Source organism: Tamandua tetradactyla, chromosome 13, assembly GCF_023851605.1.
Source record: "Tamandua tetradactyla isolate mTamTet1 chromosome 13, mTamTet1.pri, whole genome shotgun sequence".
In the NCBI taxonomy this organism is placed as follows: Eukaryota; Metazoa; Chordata; class Mammalia; order Pilosa; family Myrmecophagidae; genus Tamandua; species Tamandua tetradactyla.
Genome location: NC_135339.1, coordinates 95,411,013 through 95,425,696, shown reverse-complemented (window position 1 = coordinate 95,425,696; position 14,684 = coordinate 95,411,013). Strand labels below are relative to the sequence as shown.

General features: G+C 46.8%; 1 protein-coding gene across 5 annotated transcripts in view; it reads left to right on the top strand.

Moving 5' to 3' along the window:
• The window catches only part of CFAP46 (cilia and flagella associated protein 46), a 113,621-nt gene that overhangs the window by 21,348 nt on the left and 77,589 nt on the right, over positions 1-14,684 (top strand). For all 5 annotated transcript variants that reach the window (XM_077126439.1, XM_077126437.1, XM_077126436.1 and 2 more), the window contains exons 10-11: positions 6,958-7,056; positions 13,203-13,393. In XM_077126439.1, coding sequence (XP_076982554.1) covers positions 6,958-7,056; positions 13,203-13,393 — 290 coding nt within the window. The remainder of the gene's footprint in view (positions 1-6,957; positions 7,057-13,202; positions 13,394-14,684) is intronic.

Below are 14,684 nucleotides of genomic sequence, written 5' to 3'. Positions count from 1 at the left end.
AGTTGTGTATATATATATGTAATTGTAGTTTCTGAAGGAGAAGATAAAAAGGGAGAACAAAAAAATATATTTTATTAAATAATGGCCCAGAATTTCCAAAATTGATTATCTTCAGAGTGAAAAAAAAAGGCACATAGAGAGCAACAAAAATAAGAATGAAATAGATTTCTTAGTGGAAAAATATAAGCCAAAAGATATAAACTCATCATTATTAAAATACCAAAATAAAAACTATTAACCCAAAAATGTGTATCCAGAGAAAAGATCTTTCAAAATTGAGGGCAAAATAGGGATTTGTCAAAACATAGAAAAACTGAAAAAGTTTGACCTGCACTATAAGAAATACTTAAGAGAAGTCCTTCAGGTAGAAGTAAGTTGATACAAGATGGAAATCTGGATCTACACAAAATAGTGAATAGCACAATAAAGGGTAACCTTTACAAAGGGCATTTAAACAAAATTAAATCTCTTCAAGAATATAATTGAGTGTTTAAAGCAAAAATAATCTATTATGGGATTTATGATATATGTAGAAGTAAAATGCATGATGATAGTAGCACAAAGGGTAGGGGGAGAAATGAAAATATACTGCTGTAAAGTTATTGTATCTTATTTATAAGGGGTGTTCTATAAGTGGTATCATATCACTTGAAGGCATACTCTGATAAATAAATGACATATACTATATGCCCTAAAGCAACCACTAAAAAAACACTGAAAAAGGTATGTAGGTAATAAGCAAACAAAAGAAATGGAATGGAATCACAAAAAGTACTGACTTGATTCAAGAACAGATAGAAAAAGAGGAAAATGGACAAATAGAAAATAAATGCTGTGATGGTAGTTTTGAACTCAGTCATATCAGTAATCACATTAAATGTAAAGGGTCCAGACATCCCAATTAGAAGACAGAGATTGTCAGACTGGAAAATAAGCTGCTCCCAACTATATGCTGCCAGGAAGACACCCACTTTAAATATAAAACACAAGCAGATTAAAAATAAAGAGACAAAGACATATCATTCTAACACTAATAAAAAGAACACAAATTATTAGTACTGAAAGAAGTAACAGCACTATGATGGTTGGGTTCTGGTGTCAACTTGGACAGGTGATGATGTGCAGTTTTCAGGTAAGGCAAGCACTGGCCTGACTGCTGCTGCAGGATATTTTGTGGTTGGTTGAGAAACCAGAAGGCTGGTGTATTGTCATCAGTCAATTGATTGCATCTGTGGCTGATTACATCTATGATCAACTGAGGTGTGACTCCCACAGTGAGATAATCCAATCAGTTGAAGGCTTTTAAGGAGAAAGACTCTTTCACTGCTTCTTCAGCCAGCGAGCCTGTCCTGTGGAGTTCGTCCAGACCCTTCATTGGAGCCTCCAGCTTCACAGCCTGCCCTATGGTTTGGACTCTTCCATCCCATGGTGCGTGAGATACTTTCATAAATCTTTTATTTACAGATCTCTTCTGTGGTTCTGTTTCTCTAGAGAACCCTGACTAACACAAGCAGTCATATTCTAGAGATATTAAAATGATAAATATTATGAACAACTCTATGCAAATTCAACAGCTTAGGAGAAATGGATATTTTTCTTGAAAGGCATTAACTACCAAAAAATTATTCAAGAAGAAGCAGATATTTGAATAACCCTATATCTATTGAATAAATTGAATTGGTGGATAAAAGCCTTCCTGATAAGAAACTCCATGACAAGATGACTTCACCTTTGAATTCTGCCAAACTTTCCATTTACACAAACTCTTCCAGAAAATGATGGAAGAAGGAATCTGACCTAAATCTTTCTGTGATTTGATATTTCCTTAATACCAAAACTAGACAAAGACGTTGCAAGAAGACTATAAACCAATGTCCCTTGTGAACATAAATGCAAAAATTGTTGACAGAATTTCAACATATTAGAGCCAACAATATACAAAATGACAATATATCATAATCAGGTGAGATTTATTCCAGAAGTGCAAGGTTGTTTTAATATTAAAGAATCAACCTATGCAATTCAGCATATGCTCACAGACTAAAAATGTAAAGCTATCTAATGATCTCAAAAGATGCAAAAAAATCATTTGACAAATTCCAACATCCATTTCTAATAAAATTCTCAGTAAACTATTAGTAGAGGGTCTTCCTCAACCTGATGGTAGGAATCCGTGAAAAACCTACCGCCAGCGTGATACCTGGGGGAAGTTGGAGTGTGTCTCTCCTTCCATCGGGGCAGAAAGGATGTGTGGTCTACCGCTGTAGTCAGCATTATGGCGGAGAGTCTGTCTGGTGCCACCAGCTAAGGAAAGAACTAAAAGATCGGCCAGATTGGAAGGGAACAAGGAAAAACTGTCTTCATTTCATAGATGACATGATAGTCTATTAGGCAATCTGATGGAATCTAGAATAAAATGCCACTAAAACCAACAAGGGAGTTTAAGAAGGTTGTGGGTTATTAAATCAATATGTAAAAAATCAATTGTATTCTTATATATTGGCAGAAAATTTTGAAAATGGAAATTGATAAAAACAATATGCTTTAAAATAGTATAAAAACATGAACTACTTCAGGATAAATGCTTCAAAAGGTGTGGAAGACCTGTACACTGAAAACTGAAATTGTTGCTGAACAAAATCAGGAAATTTAAACAAGTGGAGACTTGTGCCATGTTCCTGAATCCAAAGGCTCAATCTTGTTACGATGTCACTTTTTCCCAGATAGAACAATAGGTTCATTGCAATCCCAATCAAAATTCTGGCAGGAGATTTTGAGATATTGACAAGCCGACTATTAAATCTATATGGTCATTCAAAGGCCTATAGGAGCTAAGAAAGAAGTATGAAAACAAGCTGTAAAAAGAGCAGGACAGCGGGAACTCGCCCTCTCCACCTTTGACGCCCTAGTCTCACGCCCAGTGATTAAGGGTGGCGTGTTGCATGAAGGTGGCCACAGAGGCCAGTGGAGCAGAACTGGGTCCAGAAATGGACCCTCAACCCACGGTCAGGGACTTTCGGTCACGGTGCAGAGGCACTCGGGATAACAACTAAATAACCACATATAAGAAGAATGAACTCGGAACCACACTTCACCCCATAAACAGAAATAGACACAAAATGCATCACCATACCTATGTAAGAGTTAAGACTATAAAACTTATAGGGAAAAAAACAAAAGATAAAGCTTTGTGACCTCAAGGTAGGCAAAGAATTCTTGGATCGGATACTGAAAGCACAATCCATAGGAGAAGAAATTAACAAACTAAACTTTATAAAAATTAAGAACCTCTGCTCTTTGAAAGACACTGCTAAGGGTGCGCAAATACGAGCAGAGACAGAGAAAATGTTTGCAGTTTGCATATCTGATAAAAGACCCTATATCCAGAATGTATTAGGAGCTCTCAAAACTCAGCGACAAAATGAGCAACCTAATGCAGATGCACAGAACATCTCAGCAGACACATTCGCAGGGAAGCTGCAGGAGAGGCTTCACAGCGCCAAAGCAAACCACAGTGAGCGGCGCTACGCCCACCATGATGAGTGACCGGGAGATGCTGGGCGGGGGTGGGGGGGAGCTGGGACACCTGACACTGCAGGTGGAAAGGTAAATGACTTTGGAAAAGTTTGTCAGTTGTGCAGAAAGTTAAAAGTCTACCTGCCATAAGACCCAGGTACCCCACGTCCTTGGCGTTTAACGGACACAGAGGGCAGCCGGGTTCACATGTGCTCTGCTCCCAAATGGCCACAGCAGTGTCATCCATGATGGCAGAAACTGGGCACAACCCCAGTGTGCACCAGCAGGAGGTGGACACAGCACAGGTCATCCTCTCAGCGGAATCCTGCCGACCAGTGGGAAGGGATGAACCAGTGACAGGCCACACAACGTGGGTGGACCCTCAGGTTATGCTGACCATAAGGAAAAGACTAGAACACAGGGAGCCCATTCCTGTACAAGTCTGGAATCTGCAAACGAAGCTGTGGTTCAGAAAGCTGGAGGGGGTGGGATGCCGTGGCGTGGCAGTGGGTCCAGGAGCCACCACAGCAGGCACCCAACGGCTTGCAGTTGTGCGTCAATTTTACTTCTTCAGTACAGCTGGGAACAGAGAGAGAATCACACTCACGAAACTATCAGTGAATTAAAATTTCCAGTCAAGACATGGAAATGATTTTTCACCAACCACGCCGTTCCCTCTTCTCATCACATAGCCTCAGGACTATTGGTCTCAGATGATAAAAATGGCACCTATTTGAACTAGTAAAAGTAGGAAAACTATTTTTTTAACATTTTTTATTCTGGAATATAGTTACAAAAAAAGCAATGCATTTCAAAATACATTGTAACAAGTAGTTATAGAACAGATTTCAGACTTTGATATAGGGTACAGTTCCAGAATTTTAGGGTATTCCTTCTAGCTGCTCCAAGACACTGGGGACCAAAAGACATATCAATAAAATGATTCAGCAGTCCTACTCATTTGTTAAATCCTGTCTCCATTAAACTCCTCCTTCTCCTTTGATCCTTCTCCCACTCTTTAGGGGTATTTGGGCCATGCCCATTCTAACTTTTTCATGTTGGAAAAGGGTGCCATTAATATGGGGTGGGGACGGAACCAGCTGATGTTCAGGAGAGGCTGGGCCCTCTGGGTGTCAGGACTTATCTGGCCCAGGAACCATCTGGAGGTTGTGGGTTTCTGGAAAGTAATCTTAGTGTGTGAAACTTTTATAGACTCTCAGGTAGAGCCCTGGGTGTTCTTCAGGGCTGACAGGAATGTTTCTTGTTGGGGTTTGGCAAACTGTGCTAATTAGCATTATCTAGCTGAAGCTTGCATAAGAGGGGCCTCCAGAGCAGCCTCTCGACTCTATTTGAACTCTCTCAGCCAGTGATGCCTTATTTTATTGCACTTCTTTTCCCCCTTTTGGTCAGGGAGATGTTGTTGATCCCACGATGCCAGGGCCAGGCTCATCCCTGGGAGTCAGGTCCCTTGTTGCCAGGGAGACTTTCACCCCTGGATGTCATGTCCCACGTAGCGGGGAGGGCAATGATTTCACTTGCAGAGCTAGACTCAGAGAGAGGCCACATCCGAGCAACAACAGAGGTCCTCTGGAAGTAACTCTTAGGCGTAACTATAGGTAGGCTGAGCTTCTCTGCTACAGAAATAAGTTTCATAAAAGGAAGTCTCAAGATCAAGGGCTCGGCCTGTTGACTTGGGGGTCCCTAATGCTTGAGAGAACATCAGGGGTTTCCCTGCTGGGATTAATAGTTCCATATTTTTTCTCCTGTTCCTCAAGGGACTTTGCCAATATATTTTGATTATCTGCTTAATATATTCTAGGATATATTCAGGCATTACATTGCTATACAGAATTATAAACCCTCTTTCCCATTCTGGGCTCCATGTGTTTGGTTTGTTTAGATGAGCCATCAGACTGGTTGGGTTATGTTATGTGCTATAGAAAATTTAGATTTTGGACAAAATAAATCTCTCTTCCTTTGGACTCATACAATAGATGAAGTTCTAAAATACGATGTCCTCCTTACCCCTGTATTCCGATTTACCTTAGAACCGACCCAGTCGGCTTTGTTCTTATCTCCAATTGAAGTCTGGTTTCTTTTTCAGCTTCTTTCACAGCTGCTGTATGTGGCAATGCTGACTGAGCTGCAGAGCCCTAGCTCTGAGTCTGGGTGTCTCACAGGCACCCAGAGCTCCCAGGAAATGCCAGGTTGTACACATACAGCACAGCAACTCAGAACCTAGAAATAGTACTTAGAGCTCAGGAGTAAGTGGGACTGCTGTATGAGCTTGCAATCTACTAAGTATTCCTACAGTCTTTCTTACAAGTATTCTCTAAAAGAGGCAATGCAACAAATGTACTCTTGTTTCTAGCTTAGAAAAACTAGGAAAACTTTAAGGACAAAAGGAGATTTCTGTGGTGATGCTCACGTGGGTGTTTTGGTGTGATAACGCACAGTCTGCCCTGCGTACCGAGCCACGCTGCAGGGAGCCTGCCCGTGGCTGCTTTCACACCCTCACAGATGGTGTGTGCAGCGAAGCCACAGCCGCCTGGCGCGCTGTGAAGCCTGGCAGCGTCCCCCTGCGGGGCTACATTGCCCCGTGCCTCTGGCTGTGGACACTCAGACTCAAAGGTTCACTTTGAGTTAAAAGCTCGGCGGAGCTGGGAGTAGACGACTTTTGACTTTCCAGCCTCGATGCGGTGTTAAGGAGCAGCCTGGTGCCGTCTTATCTCAAAGGTGCCTGAGAGGAGGGTGAAAATGCACCTGGGCCGGCAGTTAAAGAATTAGGATTTGGGAAAGCAGGAGCACAGAGGGGAGACCAGGCCGCTTCCTCAGAGACTGGGAAGGGCACCAGGAGGCCTTCGGGCAGGTCTCCCTCAAGGCCAGGCAGCAGGTGGCACGAAGGTGGCGGGACAGAGCCCTGGCCTGGGGCGGCACAGCGTCAGCGGGTGCCTTTCCTCTGGGGGAGGCTGGGGCTTCAGTCTCGGGGATGCTCTGCCTGGTGAGGCTGGAACCGGCACCACCAAGGGCAGGCGCCCGCCCGGCAGGCACTTCCTGGGCTCCCGCTGGCTGCCACGGCTCTGCTGAGCTGGGGGCTCTCGCACCCCAAACCCAAGCAGGGCCCAGGTGGAACGCATTTACCAAAGTTTCATGAGACAGCGCCCATCTGGATTTGCTTTAACTGTTAAAAATTCAGTGTACACTGAAACTTTCTAGTTTTTCCTGTAAGAGTTTTAAAAAGTTAGCTTTCTCACCTAAATCTTTGCATCTTTTGGAATATTTAAAGGTTTTCTTATCTATCTCTGATCTTATGATTTTTATTTGTTGAATTTCTTCTACCTAGTATGTGAATTATATTTCAGACCCAGTCACTGAAGTTAATGAATGTACATGATTGTTTTCATTAAAAGTCTCTGTGCATTGAAACTTTGTATCCTACAGGACCCCGGGATGCTGACTGAAATCGAATGCCTGGAGTGTGAATTTGAGGCTTTAGAATTTAAGAATAAAATCAAAATCTACACGCGAGCGGCCGTGGAGGTAAGCGCCAGGTGTGGCCTTGCCTCAGTCCTCCCACCGCGGGGCGTGCAGCTTCACCCTGGCTCCAGGGTGCAGGGTTGGGGCCTGGAGCGCCGGCCCCTGCACATGCCCCGAGCCACCGTCGGGGCTCGCGCTGCAGCCTGGCCCCTTGGAGACCAGCCGCACCCTGGGCGGGCCCTGACCCCTGCCACCCTGTGGAAATGGGCCGCACACGTGGGCAGCACATGCCTGTGCCAGTCGTGCAGGTAAAGGCTTCTGTATCCCAGCACGTGTCAGCCCACAGGGCTGCAGAGGTCACCCCGCCTGGGCGTGGGCTGCCTCCCTTGTTGCACAGACGACACGGTCCTGGAACCAGGGGGCATTTGTGCTGGGGGCTCACCTAGGGTGTCCCTGTCATGGGCCAGCATGGTCTGGGGGCCACCACGGCTGAGGTGTCCAGCACACAGGCCTTCCCAAAGCTTCTGCTCTACGAGCAAAAGTCGAGCAGGAGAGGAGCCTCGGATTTGGCCAGGAGTGCCATGGAAGGGGGCATCAGAGGGGGCACAACACGGGGGCAGGGGTCTGCATGGAGGCAGAGCTCAGCATGGAGGGGGCACAGCCCTGGGAGGGCAGCACAGAAGTGGGGGCAGTGCAGGGGGGCCAGATGGTGGCAGGAAAGAAAATTACAGACCATTATCCCTTGTGTATGTGAATGCGAAAATCCCCAACACACGGGCAGGGAACCCAGCAGCACCTTGAAAGGGTCATGTGCCGTGACCACACGGACTCTGCCCCAGGGATGGGAGGTGGCTCAACATAGGAAAATCCATCACTGTAATAACACCACATTAGTAATGAAGAAAAAACCACACGAGCATCCCGACAGATGCAGAAAAGACATTTGACAAAATCCAGCATCCTGTCATGATAAAAACACTTAAAAGACTAGGAATAGAAGGGAACATTCTTAACATAACGAAGAGAATTTATGTAGAAACCCACAGCACGCACCACACTCAGCAGTGAGAGACTGGAAGCCCTTCCCCAAAGGTCCGGAGCCGGACGAGGATGCCCGCTGTCGCCACTGCTGCTCTGCCGTGTACTGGAAGCTCCAGCCAGAGCAGTTAGACGAGAAAAAGAAAGAAAAGGCATCTAAGTGGAAAGGAAGAATCAGAGATGACATGATCCAATATATAGAAATTCCTAAAGAAGCCACAAGAAAGCTACTAGAACTAATAAATGAATTCAGCAAAGTTTCAGGGTTCAAGATAAACACAGAAGTCATTTGAGTTTTTATACACCAGTAATTAACAATGTGAAAAGGAAATCAAGAAAAAAATCCATTCACGATAGCATCCAACAGAATAAAATACCTAGGAATGAATTTGAGTAAATTTAACCAAGTTTGTCACTTATACACTGAAAACTATAAAACACTGGTGAAAGAAAGTGAAGACGACCCAAACAGAGGGGAAGATATTCCATGTTCATAGATTGGAAGAATTAATTTGTTAAGCTGTCAATACTGTCAGAAGCAATCTATAAAGTCAATGCCTATCAAAATTCCACTAGCATTTTTTGCAAAAAAAAGGAAAAGCTAGTTATCAACTTTATATGGGATTTCAAGGGGCTCAAATATCCAAAACAATCTTGAAAAAGAACAAATTTGGAAGACTCACACTTCCTGATTTAAGAAGTTACTACAAAGCTACAGTAATTAAAGCAGTGTGGTACTGGCATAAGTATAGATATAGAGATCCATAGAATAGAATTGAGAGTCCAGAGTAAATCCATTTATCTATGGCTAGTTGATTTTTTTTATTACACCAGATTTTTAATCTATTCATCAGTTGTTGGACATTTGCCTTGTTTACACCTTTTGGCTATTATGAATAATGCTGCCATAAACACACATGCAAAAGTTTGAGTGTGAACAAGTGTTTTCATTTCTCTTGGGTATATAATTAGGAGTAGAATTGCGGGGTCAAATGGGAACTCTATGCATAACTTTTTGAGGAGGTCCCAGACTGTTTTCCAAAGTGATAGTCTCATTTTACGTTCCTGACAGTGTACAAGTATTCCAGTTTCTCCACATCCTCACCGGTACGTGTTACTGACTTTTCAGTTCTAGCCATCTTAGTAGGTATGAAGTAGTATCTCATTGTAGTTTTTTTACAAAATATTTTTATTTATAAATCTTCACACACATACAGTCCATATGTGGTGTGCAGTCAGTGGCTCACAATATCATCACACAGTTGTGTGTTCATCACCATGCCCACTTCTAGAACATTTGCATCACTCCAGAAAAAAAACAAAAAGAAAAAAGCTCATACATTCCACACCCCCCACCCCCCTCTCATTAATCACCAGCATTTCAGTGTACCCAATTTTTTTTACTGCTTATCCCTCCCTATTATTTATTTATTCTTCCTTATTTTTTTCCCTCTATCCATACCATGGACAAAAGGAGCATCAGACAAGGATTTCATAGTCACACAGTTCCCTTGCAAAAGTTCTATCTTTATACAGTCTTCTTCAAGATTCAAGGCTATTGAAACACAGCTCAGCAGTTTGAGGCACTTCCTTCCAACTGCTCCAATACACCATCAGCTAAAAAGGAATATCTACATGATACATGAGAATAACCTTGCGGTAGCTCGATTCAGTTGTCAGCTTGGCCAGGTGAAGGCACCTAGTTCTGTTGCTGTGGACATGAGCTGATGGCATGTGAACCTCATCTGTTGTTGATTACATCTTCAGTCGGCTAGGAGGAGTGCCTGCTGCAGTGAATGACGTTTGATTTAATTGGCTGGTGCTTAAATGAGAGATCGCAATGTAGCACAGCCCAAGCAGCTCGGCATTCCTCATCTCAGCACTCGCAGCTCAGCCCAGGCCTTTGGAGATGCAGAAAGAAATCACCCTGGGGAAAGTTGTTGGAACCCAGAGGCCTGGAGAGAAGGCCAGCAGGGACCATCCTCTGCCTTCCCACGTAAGAAAGAACCTCAGTGGAAAGTTAGCTGCCTTTCCTCTGAAGAACTAACAAAATAAGTCCCCTTTTATTAAAAGCCAATCTGTCTCTGGTGTGTTGCATTCCGGCAGCCAGCAAACTAGAACAAACCTCCAGGATAACCTCTCCTGTTTGAAATCTCTCAGCCACTGAAACTTTATTTTGTCTCATTCATCTTTCCCCTTTTTGTCAAGAAGCCTTTCTCAATCCGATGATGCTGGGTCCCGGCACATCCCAGAAGTCTGTCTCATGTTGCCAGGAAGATTTACACCCCTGGGAGTCATGTCCCACATGGGCAGGGGGGAGGGCAGTGAATTCACCTGCCAAGATGGCTTAGAGAGGTCACATCTGAGCAACAGAAGAGTTCTCCTGGGGTGACTCTTAGGCATAATTTTAAGTAGGCTTTGGCTTTGATTTTTGAGAAGGGGCCAAGTCCATTCAATGGGGGAAATAATAGTCTCTTCAACAAATGGTGCGGAAACAACTGGAAATTCATATGCCAAAGAATGAATGTGGACTCCTATCTCTCACCATAAGCAAAATTAATACAAAATGGATCAATGGCCTAAATATAAGAATTAATACAATAGAATTCTTGCAAGGAAACCTAGGTATTCTTGCAAGCAGTGGGGACAACCAAATCAATAGGCTGAGCCCTTGATCCTGGGGTTTATTCCTGCAAAGGATAGGCTAAGCCTACTTATAATTAAGCCTAGTTACAATTGTACCCTCAGAGAACCCCTTTTTTTGCTCAGATGTGGCCTCTCTCTCTTGAAGCCAACTCAGCAATGAGCTCACTACCCTCCTTACTTGGGACATGACTCTAAGGGGTGTAAATCTCCCTGGCAGTGTGAGACAGAACTCCCTGGATGAGCTGGGGTCAGGCATTATGGGATTGAGGAAGTCTTCTTGACCAAAAGGGGTAAGAGAGAAATGGGAGAAAATAAACCTTCAGTGGCTGAGAGGTTTCAGAGTCAAGAGGTTATCCTGGAAGTTATACAGATATATAACTATGCATGATATAGATACCCCTTTTTAATTTATGCTATATTGGAGAGGCTGGAGGGAAGTACCTGAAACTATTGAGCTGTGTTCCAGCAGCCTTGATTCTTGATGATTGTATAAAGATACAACTTTTACAGTGTAACTGTGTGATTGTGAAAACTTTGTGTCTGATGTTCCATTTATCCAGGATATGGACATATGAGTAAAAAAATATGGCAAATAAATAAATAATGGGGCAATAAGGGGTGAAACAAGTTGGGTAGATGGAAATACTAGTGGTCGGTGAGAGGGAAGGGTAAGGGGTATGGTGTATGAGGTTTTTCTTTTTTATTTCTTTTTCTGGAGTGATGCAAACCTTCCAAAAAATGATAACGGTAATGAAGACAACTATGTAATGATATTGTGAGCCACTGATTGTACACCATGTATGGAGTGCATATGTGTGAAGATTTGTCAATAAAAGATATTTTTTTAAAAAAAGAAAACAGAGAGAAATCTCTTCAGGGCTTTCTAGTGGGTGATGGATTTTTAGGTTTTTCACCAAAAGCACAAGCAACAGAGAAAAAAGGAGATAAAATGGACTTCATCAAAATTAAAAACTTTTGTGTATCAAAGGGTATTATCAAGAAAGTGAAAAGACCCCTACAGAACGGGAGAGAATATTTGGAAGCCACACATCTGATGAGGTTAATACCCACAGTGTGTGAGGGACTCCTACAGCCACAGAAAGTCACAATCCAATTTAAAACGTGGGCCAGGGCAGGCCATGGTGGCCAGTGGCAAAATTCTCGCCTGCCATGCTGGAGGCCTGGGTTCGATTCCCGGTGCCTGCCCAGGCGAAAAAAAGTGGGCTATGCAAAAAAAACAGAGAAAGTAGACGTTTCTCCAAAGACGTTCAGATGGCTAATAACTTATGGAGAGACGTTCAGCATCGTCAGTCATCTGGAGAAAGGTACGTTGGACCCACGGGATACAGCTTGCCCACTGGAATGGCTTACTCCTGAAGAACTGAGCGCAGGTGTTGGCGAGGATGTGGCTGGACGGCGACGGGGCCAAGCACAGAACGGCCACATGGCCTGCAGGTCCATGCCCTGCTCCTGGTGGTCCTGCCCCGGCAGAGGTGGGGACCCAGCGTCCGGCAGGAAGGGAGCTGCAGTGCCCGTGCAGCCGCAAACGGTGACCCTCTAAGACATCGTGGGGAGTGAAATAAACCCGGTGCACAAGGACAAACACTGCTTGAGTTCTCTTATATGAAAGACTCAGAATAAGCAAACTCATGGCCCAGAAGGCAGAACAGTAGTTACCAGGGGCGGGAGGGTGGAGGGGGTTACTGCTGACAGAGTCTGAGTTTGAGATTGGGATGATGGAAATAGCCTGGAAATAAACAGTGGTGAAGCCACCCAGTATTGTCAGTGTACTTAATTTTAATGCTAAAATTATTTCAGTGCTGTGTATTTTTTTAGCACAATTAAAAACTAATTGTTTTTAAAAAATTATAGAAACAAAACAATGAAGATGGCATTTCTTTGGGGCTGCGGCAGGCAGGGCCCAGGATTAGCTCGGGGACCCCCCACCAGCCTGTCTTCAGGTCCTGTGTGTGCCCCCACTTCACCGGCGGGACCTGTGAGTGTGGCACCCCCCACCCCGGGGTGGGCCAGTGGCCCCCGCTGTGCCACCTTGGAGACCTCAGGTGAACTGAGGCCTGACGGGCACTGGTGGGTGTGGCTTAGGAGTGCGAGGGAGAACCTGGGCTGCTGCATCTCATCCGTGGGCGGCGAGGCCAGCTGTGGGAGCCGCGCGGGCCACGGAACTGCCCCTCCAGTCCTCGCCGGGCGGCCCCTCGGCGCACACCAGGCTCCGCCCCACCCGCCCCGCCCGCCGCGGCTGCAGGGCAGCCCAGGTGCAGGAAGCCGCAGGTGCCCCTGGCCGTCAGCACCTGTGGAGCAGAGCAGGGCCCGCGGGTGTTGGGGAGCGGGAGGCGCCGTCCGGGCCGTGAGGCCGTGGGGCCGTGGGCGCGCCTCTGTCCCCTGCCGCCTCCCGCCCCACGGCTTCGGGCCCACCCGGGGCAGGCTCGCTGGTGGGGTCTGGGCTGGCGGTGGCTGCTCCCCGGGCTCCTTCACGGCCCTGACGGACCCGCTGTGGCTCTGCGCAGAGCCAGCTGAGCCTGGTCAGGCGCCTGGACGAGGCGCTGCAGCGTGCAGCTCGCCTGGCCGAGCCCCGCGTCATCCACGTGGTGTGCGCCACGCAGTGGAACACCTGCCTGCCCCTGCTGCAGCACAACCTGCGCCATCACCTGCGCAAGCCACTGACCAACATCGCGGAGGTCCTGGAGAAGGTGGACAGGTCAGTGGCGTGATCACTGGGAACGGGCTGATGAGGCTCTGAAACGTGGGCAGGAGAGGGTTAAGGCAGAATTCCTCAATAGGATGGATAAATACAGAGTTAAACCGTTTTCTGAGACAATGATGCAAGTGAGCAACACCCCGTGTGTAAACAGGGCCCACAGGGGTCCCAGCCGAGCTGCAGAGCCCCGGGTATGGCCTCAGCACAGCAGGCGGCAGTGGCCAGGCCGGGCACCTTAGCCACAGGGCGGGGTGCACTGCTCCTCCCAGGCAGCCCTAGCGAGTTGGGGTTCCCCATCCTGATGCCACAACAGGGGCTGCGCATTCACGCTGCGGGCTCACTGAACTCCAGCCGCGGCCCACACCTGCCCGGCACCAGAGTCCGCCAAGGAAGGGGCTCGGCCCAGACACTTACGCCTGTGTCTACACTTGCACCTGCAACTACACCGACATCTGCATCTGCATATACACTCCCCCTACACCTGTACTCCCCCTACACCTGTACTTACACCTGTTCTGTACCTCCACCTGTACTCTACCTCCACCTGTACCTCCACCTGTACTGCTCCTACACCTGTACCTGCACCTACACCTGTACTGTATCTACACCTGTACTCCACCTACACCTGCACCCACACCTGTACCTGCACCTACGCCTGCACCCACATCTTCACCAGCACCTATAGCTACGCCTCCACCTAGCCTACATCTATATGCAGTGAGGGCGTGTCTGGAACACCTATACCATGCCACACCTGCACCTGCGCCACACCTGCACCTGCACCGACAGGTACACCCACACCTAATCAGCCACTGTGGTAAGGGGCACAGGACCCAGATAGCAGTGAGGGCGTTGGGGTCCCAGGGATATGGGGTCCTGGGAGAAGAGCCCTGGGAGGGGCATACTGGGAGGTGAGAGTGCTGCCAGAGGCAGAGGTGGGGGCTGCTGGGGGCACTGACGAGGGAGAAGCACCTTGTGTGTCCCCTGTTGAGCGGAAGTCCAGCTGCTCTGGGCTAGACTGGCCAGAGGCGAGTGGGAAGCCCGGCAGGAGGATCTGCGGGGGTCCCGGGGAAGCAGTGGGTGCCGCGTGCTGCACCCCGGGAAGAGGGGTCCATCTGCAGAGTGAGGAGGGCCAGCAGGAGGGCGCAGAGCTGGGGGAGTGCATGCCAGCCATGGGGGCTGGGGCCTCCTGGTGTGGACAGGGGCTGCAGAGGTCCTGGGCTAGGGCAGATGCCAGGCATGCGGGCGTGGGGCGTCACGAGGGGGACACCCCATTAAGGGTCAGGAGAAG